Here is a 22,670-nt window from a genome sequence, read left to right as displayed (position 1 = left end):
AACAAAAGCTACAGACTATTGCCAACTAATTGGCAATCGTGTGCAGCTCATAAAACAACCAATTAAGACAGAAAGTACAACAGACGCAAACGGTATTGAAAATATATTATTTGAAAATTTCGTAAGGTCCGTTATCATACACTGAGTGCAAAAATTTGTTTTCCGTAGTCACGTGTCCCAGAACCTTTGTTAGCAGTATGTTAGGCCAAGAGGTAAAAAACTGTGATAATCTCTTGACCAGTCACAAAATAACTATGAGGCAGAAATGGAGTGAAGTAGACCTTTAGTCTATCGCAGGTAGTTGTTGTAAAATCGAGCCAAGACCATAAAATTTAGGGTGACCATTGTGTGATGGAGAAAAGAAACGCAGGAAGAAATTAAATTGAGAATTTATTTACGCTGTGGTCCATTCTGATGTGCAAGATGCCGCCAAGTCCAAGGAACTAAACTCGAAAAACAGCGGTGGAAGTGGGTGCCCTTAACACAACCCCCATAATGCGAAGTTCCCATGGGGAACGCCCTTTGAGCGGACACTCCCATCTGAAAACAGAGTGATCCGGATAAGGGTTCCTCAACGAATGGACGACATAGTAAACTTGATAAATGAAAATTTCTCGAGTTGAACTACTATTGCTTCACAGTTATATCATATTTCTAAAAAATCTAAACCTACACGCGTACGGGCTTTCTGTATGCTCCTCTATTGTAGTCTACTTAATTGGTCGTCCACTCCGTGGACAGGGGAGCAGATCCATAATTATGAAAGACCTGGATAAGAAAGCGAGTAACAGCAATAAAGTAAATATTTCGAAGGCTGCGCTGCGCCTTCAGTCTTCCTTCTTACAAGAGAAGTGTACAAACTAGAATTGTCATTGCTTGCAATCCTAGCAAGCACTCGATTTACTTGTAAGTTTTCTTTTTTCATTTTGAAAATTCTTCTCCAGTCACGTCGTGTGCATTGATCATGATCGAAAGGGCCTCGTAAGTTTTGAGTCACACTTAGGCAGGTTGAAGTCGTGGTAATGCTCTATCATTTCCTCTAGTTTATCAAATCTTGGCCCTTCAGGTTGCAGAGCGTACCCTTGATTCTGTGGACGAGAAGTGACAAGTTTTACGATTTTGTGAATGGAAGAGAAAAACGATGTAACTCTAAGATTTCCTCAGTTGCTCTCTCATACCTGATCATGGAATATCACATAATGACGAATTCGGTCACCAGTGCACACCGACAACGCCTGCACAAAAGAAATAACTGCATATGAGGAACGTTTTCTTAGAGTGCCTATTTTATTTTGTTTATTTTTTAGCTTAATGTGTCATGTATTCTATACTAGGTCTTTCCACGTATAATTTTGGCAACATGGCCGGCTGACCTGAGGAGGTGTGTAACAACATCCGTATGTGGTGAGGCTTTTCATAAGAGGTAGTGGTTTGCGTAATAAGTGGTTTGGAAAGGTGATAATCTGAGAGACCCAGGTTTAATTCTCCTATTGAACTCAGCCCCATTGTCCCCCCGCGTTTCCGAGTTCAGTTTTTCCGCTGTGACTTGCAAAAAAACCAGAACATTTAAGTCAAATTGATTTTCAAACAAAACAATATTTAACTACTTTTAGAACGGTCGGTCAATACAAGGTATGAAACCATCAGTTTACTTAGAATGTTAGCCACTAGAATACGTGGCTCTGGTAACAACGGGCAGTATGTACGAAGGACAGGAAGGTAATCAACATCACGTGAGTCCGTAAGTTACAAAACGTCCCCTCAAATTGAACCTCACTAATCTGAAAACTGGCCTATTATTATCAACATGGACAATGTTTCAGTCTGAGGGTTTGTTGCTTTTCATTATCTTAAATTATGAGACACTCAGCCAAAGCCGATCTTTTCCAATAAAGTTTCAAAGTGAATCACGGTTAAGGCTTGGGACCACCCCACTCCCTACCCCCCTCCCCACCCCCGTCTCCGTCTCACCTTACGGGGGGAAGGGTGCGGCTACACGTAGGCTAAAACAAAGATTAAAGAATTATGTATCTTCTTACCATCCTTGACTGTGCAGTTTGGCTATTACGAACAATATAAACGCCATATTTGTTCTCAAGAAGGCTACGGCAAGAACAAGAAAAAAAGAAGGAAAGCTACTTGTAAGTGAATTCAGATCACCATCGCCAGCAGTTTGAGTCAAACATTTGAACCTCAACATGAAAAAAAAGAGAAGCGAATTTTACTCACGAATTGACCTCCGTCTTGTCTAAGTCAAGTAGCAATGCTGAAGATGGAAGGACTCCCTTCAAATGAGGAGAGAAAATAGGCCACAGAAAAGTTGTAAGGAAAATAAAGCTTTATCCTTAAAACGATTCATGAAGCGGAAATCTATTGCATACCCTCTGGGAGAGGTTTTTTTTCGCTTCAGTGAGGTTTCACATCCTCAAAGGGTGTGGTTAATAAAAGGAATTCCTTCCCTATACAAGTTCGTTATTCAGGTTGTTCTTCGAAGTTCATCATGAGCTAAATCTTTAGCCAAATATGTGGACTGTTTATTAGATACAGTAGAAAAAACTAAAGAATTGAATTTCTCAAGTTCGGGGGGCTCTTAATATAACAGCGAAAGCTAATCTTCTGTTTACTATCTTTCTTCAACTAGACAAAATAAGTCATTAAGCTACAAGTGTCGACATCTTGCTTTCTTATCGTGAGATATGCCCCAGCTGTAAAAAGCTTAGTGCGTGCACGATTGAAGCTACCAAAGATGAACCGAACTCATAGATTAACAAAACAATTCAAGAAGAAATAAAGCGATCGTTAAAATGCGAGAATTCCACTCTTCAACAATGGTAGAAATGAGACCCAGTGAGACGACTACCGTTAAACTATAAGAAGCTCAGTTCTAATGCGTTGTTTGTGATCTAAATCAAGTCTAACTTCAAAATGATATAAACCTTTTGCACGTTGTGCCGTTAAAAAAGTAGATTTTGATTCATGGCATTAGGGAGCAATCTAGGTTCGCGGCGCAAAACATAGCATTGTATTAAACACAAGCTAAATCGTGCTCATTTCTCATCTTTACAAGTATGCGCTTTCTTTAACTTTTTCAATCAAACAGCTCGTTCAGAGTGCCTAAGGAAAAACAAACCTATCTTATACAATTCTATTGTACAGTTTATAAGATCGGTATTAGAATACTGTACACCTACTTTCCACCATAGCCTTTCTAAGTACCTTAGTGAAGACCTCGAGCGTGTCCAGAAAAGAGCCATGTCAATAATCGCGCCTTTTCAATCGTATAAACAATCCCTAGATAGCTATGGACTCTGTACCCTACGCCAAAGACGCGATGATGACTGCTCTAAGCTATTTGGTGGCATCACCAAATCGAACGATCTCAGTCTCGCACATCTACTCCCCCCACGTCAACAAGGCTCATATAGCTTGAGAAGCAAAAAAACTTTCAATCCGCCACAATTTCACACTAACCGTTTCAAAAACTCATTCATCCCGGCCAGGTGCCAACGAGTAAATAGCAATGTTTCGTAGCCAGTAATTTGTACGGAGCACTGTAGTTATATAGAGACCCTTTGTAAATAGCCCTAGTTTTAATTGTACTATGTTTATATTGTAAATAATTATTCAATTCAGCCTTTGGCTGTGAGTTATTCCTTTTAAATTATCTATCTATCTAAAAAACAAAATAACATTTTGGAAACTCACCTCCTTGTGTTTGACTTTAAAGCTCTGTCCATCAGGGTCACCTCTGTTACAGACAAAAACACTATCAATACACATATCATCGATGAGGAAGTTTACCCTGGATATCTCTTTTTGCATTTGCTTACCTTCCGAGCTTTATTGGTTTGCGAAGAGCTGCTGGGCCAGCTACAGGAGGGGGTGGTAAAGTGGACGCAGAGCCTGAAAAGCATAATTTTTTAAGAATTAGTGAAAACTCGCTCTTTCCTGAACTATTTGTTACTACAAAGGTTTTAAAGGGCCTGGGTCAAGACTTTTTAGGTATATTTTGACGCTGCGTACGCAGCAACGGTGACAAAATTAACATACACTTAATTTTACTTAGGCGCATAATTCCAAAAAAAGACTGTATTCTCCCTTATGGCCCTAACACACTGAGTAACATCTAGAACAACACTGAAAAGTACTTTCACCAAAAGGATCAAACAAAAACACGCGCGGAAACTAAGTAAAAAAATAGCCTTCCTCCAAGTCATAGAAGGTTATCAAATTTAGATTCATGAGAAAAATATGCCAAAAAAAAAAGGGGATGGCAAGAGATGGGCGATGCAAATGACTGGCTTGGAAAGTGTAAGCTTTTCCACATGAAAAAAGGTGAAGCAGCCTCTTTTACCTCCGATCTCCAAAAAACTAATGCTCAGCCGTAATTGCATTCAAAATGCTTGAGTTAATGAGACTGCTTTCGAATTTCCAGTCCGCCTTTTTCTTTCAACGTAATAAAGAACATGTTACCTCTCATATCAGTAGGATTTACTTTGGCTTTTTGAAGTTGATTAATTACGTCCTCATATCCCTGAGGTGTGAGACCAGATGAATCTGATGAACGTCCTGGAAATCTCCCCATTGTTACTGGGCTTGGTTGTGTAGCCCTCGCAGGTGGGCGAGACAGTATTGCGGGCTTCAGATTAGGAGGTGGTTTTCTTGCAGGTTCTGGTTTCTCGTGTCCTGGAGGGGGAGGCAATGGCTTTTGCGATATATCAGGAAGGGAAGGCAATGGCTTTTGCCGCAGATCAGTAGAGGTAACTGAACAAGAATGACGTCGTCTAGTATCCGGAAGAGGTGCAGGCGGTCTTTCTCTTAGTTGGAATGTTTGGACACGACTCGGTGGTTTGGATGGTACGTCATCGTCAATAGAACAGTATCCGTCAGCGTCGTCTGCCCTGTAAAGCAGTATACATTTCAACAATATCACAGCTTTGCAAACTCTTATCGTCTCCCTTAGTTCTCTTACAGCTGATTTATCAAGGAACATTTGAGGCAGCGCGATGCAGAATATAAAGAAAAAATATATCATGTTTGAATAGTTTATTTTGAAATAGGTTTTTTTAGATCTCTAGCACTCGATAGTGCATCGTTCATTTATCGTCAATTCCTGATAACTTAACCTACACAACTGAAGCATTTTACTCTTTACTTCAATGTCGCCTTCGTCACCTACCACGATGAATCACCGCAATATTTTTCCATGTCTCTTGCTATAGCGTCTTGCCATTTCTGTCAAAAATCAAACAGTTTGAACTTTCATTCATAAGAAGGAAACAGTTATTTCCAAAGCTAATTTGAATTACATCAGCAAATTTATTCCTCTAGGCATACAGGCAGTGTTACGGAGGGCTAATTAAGTTTGATGTCTAAATGAACTATCGTAGTTTTAATAAATTCGATATGAAATTTCAAATTTGAACATATGAAAAGTAATCTGGAGTCTGAAACGGGCCGGAATGTGTGGGGTTGGCTTTTGATTGCATCGCATTGTATTCCTCAAATTTGTGGTTTCAAGCTACTTTTTTAATATTCTACAGCTGTAAAAATTCTTGCTTGCTTGACTTTTCCAGGTCTCCATTGAGTTGCGGCAACGTCTCATTACTAAGTTGTTTTGTTTCCAGCCGCTCAATGGTATTTTTTTGGCATAAAATTACATCTCGCTAGAAACATGTTTGAGTGTTTCAATTTGTCACGTGTTTAGGCAGTTGTAATGGCAACATATTAAATACTTGCCTTTAAATCAAAATCTGTGTCTACAGCAAACACTAACGTCTTGACGTCACATGACTTAGTATGAATCAGTTTGAAAACCCACGGGTACTTAGATTTCTCAGGAGCATTACACACTCTGAAAGAATATAAAGACAGTTGACTTTTTCCCAACCTCAAGCAGTGGAAATACCCAACTTTACTCTTAACCCCTACGTCATTACATTCTCAAATAGGTACAGTGGAACCTCTATTAAACGAAGTGTTGAGGAACTGAGAAAATTGGTTCGTTATATTGAAGGTTCGTTATATCGAAAAGCTCGATTTAACGAATTTGCGGAAAAACAACCAAAATGTTTTGTTATATCGAGGGATGGTTAATAGTTGTTGTTTTGTTTCGTCTTGTTTTTCTTTGTTTTTTGTTGTTGTTGTTGTTGTTGTTTTTTTTTTTGGTGTGACGACGTGCTACCCAGCATTTTAGGATGGAAACGATTACCGTAAATATATAACATTTACGCTTTAATGTCTGTATGAAGCTATAGTACACTGTACAGGTCTGTACATAAGTACAGCACCTTGTTTCTAAAGCACGGAGGACAAATCTCCGAGGAGAAAGACAAAGAGGATAAAGCGGATCTCAAGATGTGTCTATGGTGTTAGTGTCGGCATTCTTAAGGAGCTGTTAACTTTGAAGTTGTTCTATTGGTACAGAATTGAAGGATTTTGATTCTTGTTGGTCTGTTTCGTATTTGTCTTTTGTCACGTGATAACATTTGTTCGTTATATCGGGGTATATTATACGTTTGGGCTTCTGGATTGCGTTCGTTATATCGAGGTTCTGTCCCATACATTTTACTGTAATTTTGGCTGGGCTAAAGAGTATCGTTAATTATACTGCGAACTTGGTTATATAGAGGTTTGTTACATCGAGGTTCTAGTGTACCTGAAGTTGCTGAGAGGGACTGCCTCACAAAAGTTTTGGTCATCGGATTGTTTGAATAAGTACAGACATCCTTTACTGAGGATCATATAACGCCAGGGCCCTAAAACGTAAAACAATCTTTGCATGATTTCTTCGTTGTAGTAGTAGCTATATTAACTGATAGATTCTAAGTAACCTTGCAGCAAATGTAACTACCGTATAACTGGAAAATTTTTAAATTGTTCCAGCCTGACATTTTTACTGGAATGGTAGTAGTAATTTTGTGGGTTTACTCTCTTTTTTACATTATTTCACCTTGTTTACTGTCACAGGTTTGCATTAGCCTAGGTAATTCGAATCAAACCTGCATCTTTCTTCATTTATTTTAAGATGCTGCTGGGCTGACCTTCGTTTCGTTTCTTGGAAATTTTCATTTGTTCTAGCCTGATATTTTTAATTGAATTGTAGTAGTATTTTTGTAGGTTTACTCTCTTTTATCTTATTTTATTTTGCTCACTGTCATGCGTCTTATACATGAGCCCCTGGCTTGGATACACAGGACTACCTAATCCCATGTACTAACTTAATAAATAAACTAATTGATTCATTGACTACGTCTGTTCAGTAATTGATCACCGATGGCGTCAAAATGTGGTAAGACGAAAAAAGTGGCACATTAGGCGCAGCCGAGTGTGTCACTAATTTTCTTGACACATCTTGACGTCTTCTGTGATTTATTAGCAAAGAAACCCGCGGAAATATGAAATCTATCTGATTTGTAAAATAAAGAAGCAAAAATTGTCAATGATTTCATCCATGCGTCTGTCCTCCATTAGTTCGTTAGTGGGAACCAATCAAAACACGTGCATAATTCAGCTCAATTATACAATGAAGAACATGATCCGATGGAAAACTTTTTTTCTTCAAGCATTTCCTCGCTGTATTTTATGCCATTATTCATAAGGATGGTAGAGTTTCTTATGATGTTTCTATTCTAGTTTTTGGACTTTCTCAGGTTATGCTTTCATTTTATTATTATTAGTTTATTTGTCTGTTTGTTAGTTCGTTTGTTTTGCATTTTTTGCTATACTTTTTAGAATGTTCGTGACTTCCAGTACTTACAGTCAAGTGCTTTCACCATCGATCGTATTCCTGCAGTCTCCTCCTTTCTAACCCATCCGAACAACCCGGGGTATTTTTCAGCAACTCTTGCGCTGAAATGTTAGCGAATGGTTCGACAACTGGCGCGGAACGAGCCATGCTTGCTACCAATTGATCAGGGCCTTTGCCTATGATAAACACAGTTATTTCATATCAGCTATATCAGCTCAAACAGATAAATGTTGTAGTATGCAGTAGGCCCGTCAGATATGAACTTAGTCCATGGTCCAGCTCACCAATGAGTTACCTGCAGCTCAGTAGGTAGAGTATTGAACCAGGACATCTCATCGAGATTTGCATTAGCTTAGGTAATCCGAATCAAATTTGCATCTTTCTTCGTTTAATTAAAGAAGCTGAACGGCTGATCTTCGTTTCGTTCACTTCATTTCCACAAGCGAGGATTCCTTTTTATGAAATTGCTCATTTCATTTTTCTGATACATTCGGTGCAAAGGCAAAGATGCCTTAACAATGACAATAACGAATTACAAATTAAGTTTCGTTTACAGAAGAGCCCGTTTGAAATTCTTCACGAGGATTTTTACGTGCATCAGAGATCCTCTGATACTGATCTTTCAAAAGGTCATCGATTTATCTTCTCTCTTCTCAACGAGGCATTAAAGATCTGCCAAGAATCTTGCTAAGACAGTAACAAACGATATTGACCTTTGTTTTGAATCATGATAGAATTCAATTAGTCACCTGCAGCTGTAGAAACACCTATATTTCGAGTTACGTTTCAGGAAAGCATGTGCAATCTGACGGAGAGGTCTTAGAGATTTCAGTCAAGAAAGATTATCATTCACAATATTGTCTAAACTTTTTCAGGATCTTTATCGCGAAGATCTTGACAAGAAAAATATAAATGAAGATCCCGATAAGATCCTCTAGGAGATTTTTGAGAGATGCTGAAGATCTTGAACTGAAGAATTTTGGAAGTAAATTGAAAACATTCTAGAGAATCCAAGCAAGTTATTGTCAGAACGTTTGAACACTAGTTATTGATCCATCCACACTTCAGTGGTCTTGGCAAAGAAAGGCAATCATATTACATGTATAATATATAGATTTAGCCCGCACGTCTCAAGGGCACAACGCCTTGTCCCGGCCAGGACTAGAACCCGGGTCGTCCGACTCGGAGCCCAGTGCACTGACCACTGGACTACTGGACAAAGCCGTGCGTACGTGCCCGCGGTACAGTTGACCACGCATGTTAAAAGTAGCACCTTGTACGGTCGTACGGTCGAACGGTCGTACGGTCGTACATCCAAATGTTTTCGGCTTGATGGGTTACTACTGTTTTGTATAATTATAGGGGCTAAGCTCTGCGAGCTCCGCTATCATGAATACGTTATTTTTGAAGGCACGATGTAACAAATGCTATATTCTTGTAGATTAGAGGTCTTCGAGGATTCTTCAGGATCTTGAAAGCATTTTCTACGCTTGATAGTCATGAAAAGCACTAATTGCAAGAGTTTGTTATCCCTGTCAGCGAGCTGCCTTGGCGTCGGGAAAGAGTTTGTCAGCGTGTTTAGCTGAAAGTCGCAGCAGCTACGAGCGGGGAGTAGCGATAGCGGAACTGTAAGAAATTACGTCTGTAAGCAACCCTATTTCCGGTGTCGTTTCGGCTAACGGTATAGTTATCTATCTATCATTTATTTACTTTTTAAAAATAAGCTGACCAGCCTCCTCTCTCTTTTCTATAAACCTCTGACGAAGACGTTCTTTCGGTGTCGTGGCTATGAAACTTTTAAAGTCACGCTAGGGCTGTTCGTATTTTCTAGAGTTTCGAATGGCGTGACTTGCTATCCACACAGAAATTTGTCACGCCGATAATAGGCATTAAAGGCATTTTAATTCTTAACACGCGTACTATTGGGGGAAAGCAAAATAAATAAGAAATAGATCAGGTGTAGCGATGAACACGTCCTGGTGCTGTAATAAAAAAAACTCTCTTTCTTTTCACACCAAAGCCGTCAACGAAATGCATTGAAAGTAATGAAGTTATAAGTTATGCACCGTTGGTTCAAAATAAAGAGAGCTTTTTCAACAGTGACGTCACTCAATCTGTCACGCGAACTTTGTGCGTGAATAAATTTGCAATTCTACGAAACATCTCTATAAATTCTAGAAACTTAACACGCGATACACGGCAGGCTTTTAAAGAAATCCTTTCTTCCCTTCATACTGTACATCTCTGCAAGGTATTAGTTTGAAAAGCGTCTACAAATCTATCCAACGACTTTAACCGCCATCGCTAAAGGAAGAAACTCAGTGAAAAAGTGCGAACGAATCCAAAATGGCGTCAATTAATTATTTAACCAGGAAGCCATATCGATTTAAACGATTAACAGCCGATAGCGCGCACTCTCTTTAGTAAAAACTGAACACCATTTCCCTGTGTACACATAGTGCTACATGCAATTCAGTATGGCGCTCTCAGAAAGTTTTTGCTTCATCAAACGCACGCCAATCGTTTCGTAATCAGCGGAAGCGCTGCCGTGATAAATTAGCTTATGATGTATGTCTTCAGCAAAGTCATGAAACGTTATCCCAAGGAAGAAGAGAAAGCGTCCAAAATCTTAAGATATCCAAGTATCAAACATGTGTAAATGATGTATGAGGAAATTATCACAATAACGTTTTCTCAAGCTTATATATTCTTATAATTTGCTTATGATTCAAAAGTCGAGCGTCAACATTCGCCTGAAGATTTAGTCTGATGTTATCAACGAAAGCAGTATTGATCGTCGGGAAGAATGCGAGACGTGCTTACCTGTCTTCAGCTCAAGTTAATTTCCTTCCATATTGGCTTCACAGGACGCAACTTACACAACATATATCCAAGATGTGAAAACACCACGATATCACTTCGCTCAGTCGTTCCTTCAAACAATATTTGCTTATGGCATAAATTAAGATCACTCGTCAAAGAGGTCAACTACGGATGTTAATGATACACCCGATTGACTGGAGCTGAAACGGGTGTCTGTTGGCCATCAAATTAAGATAATAAGATTGAAGGATGTACGTCACAAAAAAAATCACACTCCGAAATCTGCTTGCGTGGTGTCTTTGGGAAACTTTGGACATGGGTAGCTTTAAACTCAAAAGATAACGGCAAGTGACAAGTACGTTCTCTATATAGCAACATTCGAAACGTGTATAATTAGCACCTCTAGCATCAACGGCCTTACGTACTCATTATTCCACGCAGCCCTTTTCATTTCTATGGTGTATTTTTCTTTATTTATTATTTTTTCCCCACTCTGCGTTTTTACATTTGGACTGTTAATGTTTTCACTTATACCCCAGGTCATAAAAGCAGTCGCCAAAATATTGCCAAACATTCAAACCCTATTTTTAGAAAATGTGACGTGATGACGTAATGTTTTTCCTCTGTAAACCTTGTCAGTTATTTTGGTCTCCAGATATCCAAAGGGAAACTTGAGGTGTTATCGTTATTTTGAGAAGTCCTCCATCCATTCTCATACTTTAAGTAAACGCACTGCTTCATATAACAGAGAGCTGACTGAAGAGGCAGTCAAGCGAGAATTGACTCGGCTGCTTTGGTTTTCACGGGGACAAAACAACTTCTCTCTGCAAATATATTGATATGAAGCCGGGGAATAGAAATTTTCTTTTCAAATAAATCTGCTCTACTAACTTAAAAGAAGTTCAATAACTGTTATGATTTCCGCTCAATCTTGTGGTAAATATGATAAATCCGTTCTTTATTAAGCTTTTATCAAGTAATGAAAGCATTCCATGCAGCTGAATGCCCAAACATTTAAAAACAAAATCAAAGATTCGTTATGCACGTGATTATAGCGTGATATAAGAAGACTTCAACCACGAAGCTTGCCAATTTCTAGTTGGCAAACTCTTGGAGGGTTATACCTGACCACTTATTAAGTTAGCGGCAGTAAACCTATCCCCAAACTTAAAGCTCGGACATTCACATTTTGGTCTTGGGAATCCTGTGTTAATTAGCTAGAGACTGGTAATGAAATAAGCCGAGCAACATGGCGAACGTGTGACTTAGCCACAAGTGCTGATTCAGTGTACCAACTGGCTTACCACAGCTATTTTCCATTGCATGGATTCAACAACAAGATCCACATAGGAAAGCGAAACGTTAATAGATCGGAGAGAAGAATAAAAGCTACAAATTCGCGCTCAATGGCCGCTCAAATGATTGCAGGTGCACAACAAATAACTCACGGTAGGCTAAAGATCATTTAAATGTGTTCATTTAACGAGTGGTGCTTAGTTTACTTAACTTATCAACGTCAAATTGGAATGATAATTATGTAACGTAGATAAACCCCGCTGCGAGATTCATAATGTTGACATGTTGACAGAGCGTGACTTCAATACGAGTTTTTTTTAACCGGACTATGATCATAAAAATACGAAACATTAAAATTCATGCAAACGACATTTTGCTTTTATTCTTAATGATACAAATAACGTTTCTGCAAATAGAATATTCCTTGTAGTAACCAAAGTTTATCATCAGTGCACCATTGCTGCCTGTGGGCCAACGCACGATAAACAGAATACCTTCGTGTCACGCAATCAAATCTCCTACCCAAAGACGGGGTTTTTTGAAGGAAAACAAGGTCAAGAAATGGACTAGAACGTTTCGTGACAGTGTAAGATTGGGTTCCGAGGCGTTCTGCAACTGGTCTTGTAGACATATTTCATTGAGAGAGGCTTTGAATGGTTTAACCCTCTTGTCCATGCATGAACTTAATCATGCATGCTCTATATTCTTTGCTTCGCTTTGTGATATGTTCATAAATATCCATTGTGTTCGCGGCTACTAGAAGTGTCAAAGTTGTTTATGGAAAGTTCAAATAGGGTATTAACATACATGTACTTTGCGCATCTCTGTCGCTTACGCGTTTTTAAGGCGCAAAAACTTACTTGAACCTCTTCTCACGAGTGCACCAGTTTAGGGTAAAATTGCGTCTAAAAACATGGGTTTCTCAGTATAACTATCTTACTACGCCAACCAATAAATATAATTAAGATTTCTGGGTTCGCTTTTACCACTATACTTCTTTCAGCTCTCTTTAGAATCATGAACAAGACAGTAAAAAATTAAAACGGGATTAGGGACGCACTCATGGCGAGACTCACTGTTGTCGATCATTTCACCATTGTAGCGCTCACACGCCACTTAGACTGGTGCACATCGGCGCTCAATCTCGAGCAATGAGTCTTTCTAGCTTCAGTGGGTGGTCGCCGGCGTGGGACGAAGCGCAGGCAGATCACGTGCAGTATCGAAAGCATCGATACTTTTCGCTAATGTCGATATTTCCGTGCAGACCTTGGTATCGCCAGTATCGCATATTTGGTATCGGTGTCGGCCCAACTTTAATTAACACTAAGCTCATGGCTCATGAAGAATTTTATGCTGTTTCTCTTATTCTCCTGCTTTTCACTGCGCATAGGACGCAAAGAAATGAATATGCTACTACATGAAAGGTTTGTTGGAGCAAATGCAAAATACATGCGATTTTAATAACTATCTTTAGCAAACTAAAGGCCAGGGCAAAATGGATCCTTTTACCATGATTTTTGCCGTTTTGGCCATAGATTACAAGGAAGGCGATTCCGTCATGTCGTCAACATGAGGATTTTTCTTCCTCGGTTGTTAAATTTTCTCTGCTTCTACGTATGTAAAGTTTGATCATTTGAGTTGTTTTCTGCGACCTTTTTGTGTACAAATTTGTTTAATTACTTAATCAAAGCTGTTAAGCCCATACCTGGCCTTTAGGCAAATTATGGCGCTGTTGGCAATAGTCCAATATCCCGCTCAGGCCAAAAGCTTTGACTCGAAATCACCATATGTAAGTTTGGAGCCAACGGTAAGAGACAAAGAAACTTTTCATATGTGTCCTTACAGCAATGATGACGTCTTTTGCTTTGTTAGCTTGCAAAGCAAAGATTGAAGATTAAAGACCAAAGAGCGAAGACTGAAGATCAAAGACTTGATCCCCAAAAATTTTTGAGACCTACTCAGACTACAAGGAACAAAAACGCTGAACTCGTTTTGTTCGACTGTCAGAGAAACGAAAATGTTGTTAAAGAAATTCGCTTTAATGCTTTAAAAGTCTGAGGTCGAAACAAATTCGATCATTAGCATATTGATTTGAAGAAATACCCGTCACAAAACAAACATCCCCGCTAAAACTACAAATTGATGCGAAAACAGCTGACATTGGTGGAGTCTTCGCTTCGTTTGGTGGAAATCTACCTAAGCATTTAATTTAAAACGAAAACCCTTGGAAACTTCATAAAGAAGTTGGGCATAGTACGTGGGAGGGTATTTTTACAGCTTGAAGAATGAAGCGAATATCATTAAGGAAAGACTGTATAGTTTTTAGCTTCGGTGGCAATGAAAACTTCCAGACGTCTTTAACAGTGTTCTCTTTTGTTTTTCAAAAACGTTGCTAGAAACTGAAACGAAGCTGAAATGAAAAAAAAAAAAGAACGATCGGATTGCATTTTGTCACGAGCTGGAAAAGGTAGCGAAGTCGGAGTCTCCAGCGAGGACTCAAACCCTTAGGCCTTTGAATTTCGCGTTCCGACGGAGCATGTTATACGCTGCACGCTGCACGCTGCACGCTGCACGCTGCACGCTGCACGCTGCACGCTGCACGCTGCACGCTGCACGCTGCACGCTGCACGCTGCACGCTGCACGCTGCACTTTGTCCCAAGCTTGTGAAAAACAAAATAACATCTCTCTATTTTCAACCATCAAGCCCAAAATTCGCAATACTTCTTTCTATAACTTTAAGTTTCTAATTACAATCAAAAAATGAGATAACAGCAAATGAAAAACCTTTATCGTTTTCTCTCAGTAGAATAAAATAAGACGATGATAAAGCGACCCAAAGAAGTGACTTCAGCGGTCTATATGATTTTTCTTCTAAAATATATTTAATATTTAATTTAAAATTAAATATTTAAAATGCGTGTGTGAGCAAATTAATAAAATTTTTATTCGAATCTATTAAAAACAGTCGTGGTTCAAAAGTCTGTTCCCATCTGACACGTGAACGAAAGGAGTGAAAAACAAAGGTATATTATTCTTATTTTTTTAAGTCTTGTAAATAGCGACGCGTTAGTTGATGGCGCTCTCACTCGTGATGTTAGTTTTTCAATGTCAGTATCAATTAAATAGCTAATAAACTGTCTGAAGCGCCAGAAAACGAGAATGAATAAGTCGTTAGTGGCTTTAGTTTTGGCAATCACTAAGAAAAGGAAAGGAAAATCAATCCAATCCTGGATAATTTCGACACAATTTACAAATTATCCATTCAATTTGCTTGACATCAAAAGGCAACGATCATTTTAAAGCGTGCGACTAAGGGCCAGGGATTATGAAATACCGTTGGAACCTTTTGTCATTTGAAACGAAATTGAGTTAATAAAAAATATATATTTCATTGAAGTTTAACTCAATAGTGTAAAGAAACAAAACAAACCTTTCCAGCACAGTTTGTACAATAAGATCAATTTCTTTACCCTTCATTTTTATTTGAAAATACATTATTGTTAGCCGTCTCTTCTCACCATGGAGAAACGTATAAGGTAGTGCTATCGCATTCTTGATGATAAATATTCATGTTGCATTGTTGATACAGATGAAAGGAGAGTTATGTACTTTTTAGCGATGTAAAAATTCAATACGAGAACCATGGTTCCTTTCCAGAACCATGGCAGGAAAAGGAAAAGGGGAGATAACACAGAGAGATTTCAATCCTGCGAACACACCAGGGCTTTTTTTAATTGATCAGAGACAGTGATTGAGATAAATTACATTTCAGCACTGTGGCAACCGGCCATATTTTGCCAGGTTGAGAAAAACAAAGACTTAGCTCTAAATGTTTTCATTTTCTAGAACATAATTTTTAACACGAGTGCAGTCTCTGACGTGAAAGAATAGCAAGATCATTTCAAAATCGTTTCTATAGCAGGTTATGACCTCATGTAAAACGCGTCGTTTCTTTCTTGCTTGAAACAAAAGCTAAGAGCAAACAGGTGGTCAGCTGTGTAATTTAAAACCAAATTAAACAAAGCGTACAAAAAGCTTATACTTGCTAATAATTTCTAAAAGCCATTTCATTGATTCGCGAGCTGCTTGTAGAATAATCCTCTGGAGAGCAGGAAAAGGAAAAACGCTACCATGAATCCCGCGTCTTTGATTTTACTCGTGGCATTATTTTTAGTTCAAGGTAGGCCTGAATATACTGCCGTTGAAAAATAAGACATTTTTGTAGCTGCTCTTTTATGCACTACAAAACGGCTCATTTTGCGTACTTCTCAGTACTCCTCTCATTCTCACCATAACGTTTTTAAGAATAATTCTCCTGCCTCTTACGCCTGATTCTGACCCCAAACTCATTCAATCAATAAATCCTAAAGACTCTCTTAGTAACCCTCCCAATTCCCTTACAGTGGTAGTCGTTTGTGAAACGTTTTTTTAATGTTCTTCATTGACGTTAATTCTGTGTTAAACGTTATTTTGGATAACAAAGTTCCTACTGTAACTAAGTGTGTCTCACTTACGCATTGACCACTTTTTATTGCATTCTTATTTTAAAGCTGAGTTTTTTTCTTAAATGAAAGTACATATTACTGAATCGACTGAGTGTCTTGAAACCGAAGGTTGTCAACGTTAGTGATGAACCGACACCGAAATTTCTTATGGTGCGAAAGTTGTGTGCCAATTGCTTGCGCGTGAACACGATGTAAAAAAAAAGGCTAAAAGAGACAATATTAATGCACCATGCACTATACATATCGTATTTTGAAATCCCAAAAGGGAAGCGGTCGAAAGACTAAAGGTTTACTAGCATTTTTTGTACCTTTTTTATTGTTATACCATAAAATTTTCCATTATTTAATGTCCTCTGAATGTTAGTGTTTATAAAGACCTTACACCAACAATCCAATCAGCACACATTATTTACGCACTTCTCACAGCTACACAATGTGTCCAAACACTAAAGGTTGCCAAGAGCTGTGTTCTGGCACCGATAATATTAAACAAGGAAACGTGGCGTGTTCCCTTTGCATTGTACAAAGAAGGGCACGACGTGTTTAACCATCACTCTTTAACTCGTTGTGTCAAAAAGGAAAAATGTCAGCTCTTGAAATTTAAAAACGGAATAGGATTAAACGTTTGCCGAATTAGAAGAAAAAGAGAGAGAAAGAATAGGCCTTAATATCCACACAATATGTTCATGCTTATGTCCCGCTATTTACTGCTAAAGTTTAGCATTGAAATCCAAAAGATGACGCAACCTGAAAAATAAAACGAAAGCCATGTATTTACTTATGGCGTTCTTTCATGATTGCAGACCACTATACACAGAGAGATCACTCAGCTGTCGCTTCCCGCTGTAAGGGAAAGAAATTACCTCCGGCTTCTTTTTTAATTTGAAATTTTTGTCTCAAAAAATGATCTGGAGAGCAGCAGCGCAAAATTGTTCCCGTAAAAGGAATGTTACTTCAACGAAGTTCGTCTGACCATCAACACAGACTTCTTTTCGGTAATTTCACTGTAGAAGCTAGATTTTGACGTTTCATAAGATACCAAGCTTGTAATAAACGGCAATGTGATGGAAGTAAAAATTAAAGCAGAACATCTCTGACATGTTTTTGCATAGGGAAGCCTTTATTTAGGGACTATAGTTTTAGAACATAACCTATAATTCAAATAATTATGAACAAATTGTTTATTGAGGTATACGCGGGATTTTTAAACTTTTATGCATTATTAAATCTACGCTTTTTCATCTTTGTTGTTCCTGATGGACTGTCGATCCCAAAAAAATAATCATAAACTGTAAAATGGCGGTAAAGCTGCTTTTCCCATTTTTCTCTCTGAAAAAGTTCGCCAAAAAAACTTCTCCTTTCTGCTGTTAGTGCGCCGATCTTGCAAAACAGGTGTTGTGTTATCATCGTTACCATCATTCGCTTTACTGACGTTATCATTATTATTATGACTACCATTTTATTACCACTGATGGCGTCATTTTGCAGTGTACTTGTTTGAAATACTCAAGTTGTACTATTTACAGCCTTGCCGCTAACAAATCAGGCTTTTCCATCAACTACTTGCAGAAAGTCATTGTGAGCCCGATTACGTAACCAATTTGAAGACGTACTTTAATGATGGATACTACACAGGAACTTACTACAAAAAAATCTCTTCGAAAGGAGGTAGGTCAATTACTTTCTTTTTTTCTTTTAAAATTAGATTTATCTTCCTTCTTGTTCTGACAGCTTAACACCGCCAGAAGAGGGGAGAAATCCAACCAACAATTTTAGCGGGGGCCCCCCCCTCCCCCCCTCCCCCCGAGTGTCTCGATGAAAGGCTAAAAGGCCCTCAAGATCACATTGCAGATCACAAAATAAAATTATTGACCATTTCTCGGCTAAGAGTACATCTCAATTAAGTAACTGATGATTCATCTCCACTTTCTGAGGGGAAAAGAAACAGAAACGAGAGAAAACAAATTGCTCAGATCAACAAAAACATACGTCTAAAGAAGGAATGTTCTCAGATGCATTTAGTTAAGACTGCTTTTTCTGCGAAGCAAGTATAAGCCAATAACCCCAAGTCGGTGCAACAAAGTAACAAACTTTGATTACCATTTTATTCGGATTTTGTTGGTTGGCGTCAACATCAAAATTCAAAATCAAGTCCCAGCAAAAATGAACAGATTGCCAACGACTTTTCCTTTTTTTGGTAGAGCTGGAAACCGAAGCCAAGGAAGTATTTCGCGAATTTCTGACAGCTATGAAGTATAAGGATATTGAACGGTTCTTCAATGAGTGGAAGATGACATTCAAGAGCGATGGACCGTTCACATCTGAACAGGATCTCGGTAATCTGGAGAAGGCAATGACCAATCCTGATGATTTTATGGTAGGAACATTGCTGAAGAGTTTTATTGAAATAAGCCAATGGTGTGTAGGGGAAAAGAGTGTGAATTTTCCGAAAGAAATTTAAAATTTTTTACAACTGGAGTAAAAGTTCTGAAAATATTAATTGTGAAAGCAGTAAGGAAAACAAACGAGTTAAAACTATAAACATTTTATGTTCAAAATAACATTAGACCTTGCCTCGTCTCTTTTATGCGTTTTATTTCCCAACAATCAAATCATTGTCTCAAAAAATATTTTGGATCTCGAGTAACTTATTTTCACAAATATGAAAGAATGCCTTTTAAGCAAACACGATCATATAAGCTTTTTATAGTTTAATCTGTATTATGCGGCACCATAAAAAGCGCTCACCCTGTATTAAGCGTTGCGTTTTCAAATTACCGAAATTTTTTTTTTTTACTGTAGTTTTCACCTCTATTACGCGGTCGTGGACACCCTTTATCCTTAAAGTGGGACCACTCAGATAAAACTAAGAGTAATCTTTCAAGTTTTTATCTCCCGAAATCAAAGTTAGTAGTATTTTGGAGCCAGTTTTTGTTCATTGAGTGGTCAATAATGGCATAAATTAACGTTTTTTTTTATAATTATCTTAATCTGTGGAACCCGTTTCAAGTGTTCACCGCACCATTCCCTTTGGTGACCGTCTAATACATGTTCAGCTGTACCTTTTTCAGGCTCGCAGTGGTAAACGTTGGCGTTGATAAAAAAAAAATTAGAAAAAAAAAAACCAAAGTACAATTTTTGAAAACAGTTTGCTGAAACAACTTCGTTTCAAACAACCATGATGAACAGTACCGACAGCATTTAGAAGGATATACGAACGGAGTTCCAAGCGCAAAGGTTTAGATACTGCGGTGTGGATTTAGTCTTAATGTCTCTGAACGCCCAGGTTCAGTTTTAATGTCTTTCTGTTTTCTTCTCATCTCACCAATAGACAAGCTTATATATTGGTGATCTTCTTACCAATCGAGATGACGCAGATCAAGCAACAGATGCTTACAAAGAAGCATTTGTGTCAAAGGACGATGAAAGAGTAAGTTATAGCATAAGCACAACTGGACATATAAGTAAAATGCTTCTTTTAGTATCAGTACTATAATTATTATCATTACCAATATCATTATCTTTATCAATATCATTATGATCATTACCATTGTCATTGTCATTATCACTATCACTATCACGATCGCCATCATCATCATCATCATTACCATTATCACTATCATTATCATCATCTATCGTTATCATTATCATTATCATTGTCATGGCCATTGAGAAATAAATAAGTCTTGAATGGGAAATGAGTAACCATTCAGTCATCCACTTTAGAAAATAATCTCCATCTGATCTCCTGTTTTAAATTTCTCCATAATTGTTAACAGTACTCTTCAAATATCTACGAAAAACAAGACTGGCAAAGCATAACAGTGTGCACTATTAATCTTGGTGATTGTATCGTAGGTGGCATTGTTTTACCTGGGAGATGATGACATCATGCATGGAGTGTTGGCAGCTGGAGTCAGATCCAACATGGATGCTGTCTTTTTAGTTTTTCTTATCGATTGAAGATCGAAAATTATCATCTACTTCTTATTGGGAGAAATAAAACACTTAACACGCTGATCACTGATTTGTTCTTTAATAGATCCAGTTAAGTTTACCCTGTCTTCCATTTCTATATCTCAAGAAATCGGGGAATAATTCTGAATTGCTATAAACTCTGACAGCTGGAACGCATGAAGTGGAATAAGGCACTCCCTTTTCTTTTGTGTATCTTTTATAGTTATTGTGACAAACCCTCCTTCGAGAGATAGTTTTTCGTGTATGCAAGGGGCGATTATGCTCTGGCTATAACTTCTGCGTCCCCTTGTTCTATAATAGACTACATGCTGCCACACAAAATTCATAGTTTCTAAATTCAGTCGAACTCCTAGCTTACGTAAGGAAAATTTCACTGGCACTTCAATTGCGATTGTTCCCAGGCAGAATAGCGATCAGTGTCTGGTGATGAGCGTAATCCGCATATTCATATAATTTTTATATGCCATCTCGGTTTCTCGTTCTCCGATGATTCAAACTTTATGGGGAACACTAAATGGGGCAATATATTATTTTGATAATTTTTTTCTGATTAAAATCACAAAAGCTGGTACAATACAGAGCCCACACTGACGCAAAGATGACACTAATCACCCCCTGAAAAGTAACTAAAAATTACTTCTCCTTGACTTGAATTACGGACTATGATAATAATTGTGCGAAACTTTTGCCACTCCAACAATCGAACAGACCCTGCCTAAATTAATTGGTAACAACAAGTATAAGTTTGCACTCGTTTAAATTACTACGTAACAACAGAAAAAGACAGGTCCGTCACAAATTCTATTTAAGCACTATGTCTTCATGGCCACCTTGATAAAAATCCTCCAGAAGTGATGTGGGTGTTACAAAAAAGTTTCCACGTATTGTGTCAATAGAGTTATTCCAGAGGTTAGTTTACACTTTTGACCTACATGATCGATTTGAAGACTTATCAGACTCTGACGCGACAAGTACAACTAGTATGTATCACAAGCAGCTTCTCGGACGAAAAGAAATAACTTGACCGTGTTTTGCCAAAGAACAACTATAACAAAGACTTCATGACGAAACACTCACCGACCCACTAAAACTACCGAAACAAACGACACCGCAAATCTTACGACTACAGCGACTACACCGTACATAAAGAGCATGTCTGAGAACATCTCGCGCATCCTAAAACCGTTCAATAACCGCATCGCCCACAAACCCATCACTACACAACGTCAGTTACGGACAAACGTTCAAGAATAGGACGAACCGAGGAACAGACAGGGAGCGATTTATGAAATCAATTTTTCCGACTGCCACGCCTCTCACACCAGAGAGACTGGCAGAAACCTCATAATTAGACCAACTGAACACAAGGGAGTGACGAGGAAAGGTGATATCAATAATCATCGATTGAACATCATCGACTTATGAACCACACTATTGACTGGGACTCTGCGCAATGCCTTCCCTACAGCACAAACTACTTTCAACGACTGACTCTGGAGAGCTGGTTTACTAACCTAAAACAAACCCTCAACAGGTGTCAACTACTACTGGCACCATACAAACGACTAATTCGCGACATCAACATTACAAACGGTCCGAACAGAACGACCTAACGTTACCAATGGATCGAAACAGACCAATCACGACCAACATACGCCACTTGGGTCTTACAGCCAATAACGTCAGGGCGAAACTGACCAATAAGTTTATACGAACCGAACTTAGAACATTCGACTGACAACAATTATTTACCTAACTCTGATGATGACTTCCACTCAGGTTGTCGAAACGTTAGTCACCACTACTAACAACAGTCCTTCTCAGGAATACACTCATCCGGACGATCAGACTAATTTCTACTGCACACTAAAGTAAACTTCTTGTTGTTTTTGTTAAAGTTGAATGTTCGAGGAGGATGGCGAAATAAACCTAGTAACCAACTGGAACCTTCTAGAAGATTGGGCTCCTTGATGTGAGATTATTGATTGCAATAACTTTTTCTGTTACTGCATGGGTCATTATCGTCCACTCAGACAAAAAGGCGAACAGCAAATCAGCATGAAGCTCCATTACCCACATTAACTTAAAGTTATAGACTTAATGAAAAATTTATTATTAATTACGGCCTGATACCTGCAATCCTGCCTTTATCCTCTACCGATGACATTGCCCTTCTGCGAAAAAGAGGTTGATCTGAAAACATTAAGAAAAAAATGGTCTATTCTCGTTCACACAGAAAAAAGGCCAATGGCAAATCGGCGTTAAGCTCCGTAGTCTTTTTCACCTAAAACCCATACCACTGGAAAGAATGCCTAAA

The 22,670-nt window shown here is 38.4% G+C and overlaps 2 protein-coding genes across 3 annotated transcripts; one reads left to right on the top strand and one right to left on the bottom strand.

The window, feature by feature from the left end:
- Positions 1 to 82: 82 nt before the first annotated feature.
- On the bottom strand, positions 83 to 7,922 carry LOC131798986 (SH3 domain-binding protein 2). The gene is given in 12 exon segments (XM_059116652.2): positions 83 to 1,088; positions 1,179 to 1,235; positions 2,040 to 2,103; positions 2,230 to 2,285; positions 3,706 to 3,748; positions 3,831 to 3,903; positions 4,474 to 4,901; positions 5,180 to 5,235; positions 5,740 to 5,854; positions 6,659 to 6,758; positions 7,760 to 7,822; positions 7,825 to 7,922. Coding segments are annotated over 12 exon segments (1,254 nt in total). The 5' UTR covers positions 7,898 to 7,922; the 3' UTR covers positions 83 to 962.
- Positions 7,923 to 11,660: 3,738 nt separating this feature from the next.
- Positions 11,661 to 20,388, top strand: LOC136284193 (uncharacterized). Of its 2 annotated transcripts, none has more exons than XM_066174045.1 (5): positions 11,661 to 12,022; positions 17,945 to 18,043; positions 18,577 to 18,752; positions 19,707 to 19,805; positions 20,234 to 20,388. In XM_066174045.1, exons 1-5 carry the CDS (start codon positions 11,980 to 11,982, stop codon positions 20,336 to 20,338), a joined length of 522 nt encoding a protein of 173 aa, XP_066030142.1. In that variant the 5' UTR covers positions 11,661 to 11,979; the 3' UTR covers positions 20,339 to 20,388. The 2 variants fall into 2 exon arrangements, with proteins under 2 accessions (XP_066030142.1, XP_066030135.1); XM_066174038.1 differs by lacking the exon at positions 11,661 to 12,022 and adding an exon at positions 15,952 to 16,050.
- Positions 20,389 to 22,670: the final 2,282 nt, after the last annotated feature.

The sequence above is a fragment of the Pocillopora verrucosa genome, chromosome 1, assembly GCF_036669915.1.
Source record: "Pocillopora verrucosa isolate sample1 chromosome 1, ASM3666991v2, whole genome shotgun sequence".
Lineage (NCBI taxonomy): Eukaryota > Metazoa > Cnidaria > Anthozoa > Scleractinia > Pocilloporidae > Pocillopora > Pocillopora verrucosa.
This window is presented reverse-complemented; position numbering and strand designations above follow the sequence as displayed.

Bases quoted from the DNA above. Each gene is read 5' to 3' on its own strand.
- LOC136284193 (XM_066174038.1), top strand. From the start codon at position 16,002: ATGAATCCCGCGTCTTTGATTTTACTCGTGGCATTATTTTTAGTTCAA. The intron at 18,044-18,576 runs GTAGGTCAATTA...TTTTTTTGGTAG, and splicing joins AAAAATCTCTTCGAAAGGAG to AGCTGGAAACCGAAGCCAAG. The intron at 18,753-19,706 runs GTAGGAACATTG...TCTCACCAATAG, and splicing joins CCAATCCTGATGATTTTATG to ACAAGCTTATATATTGGTGA.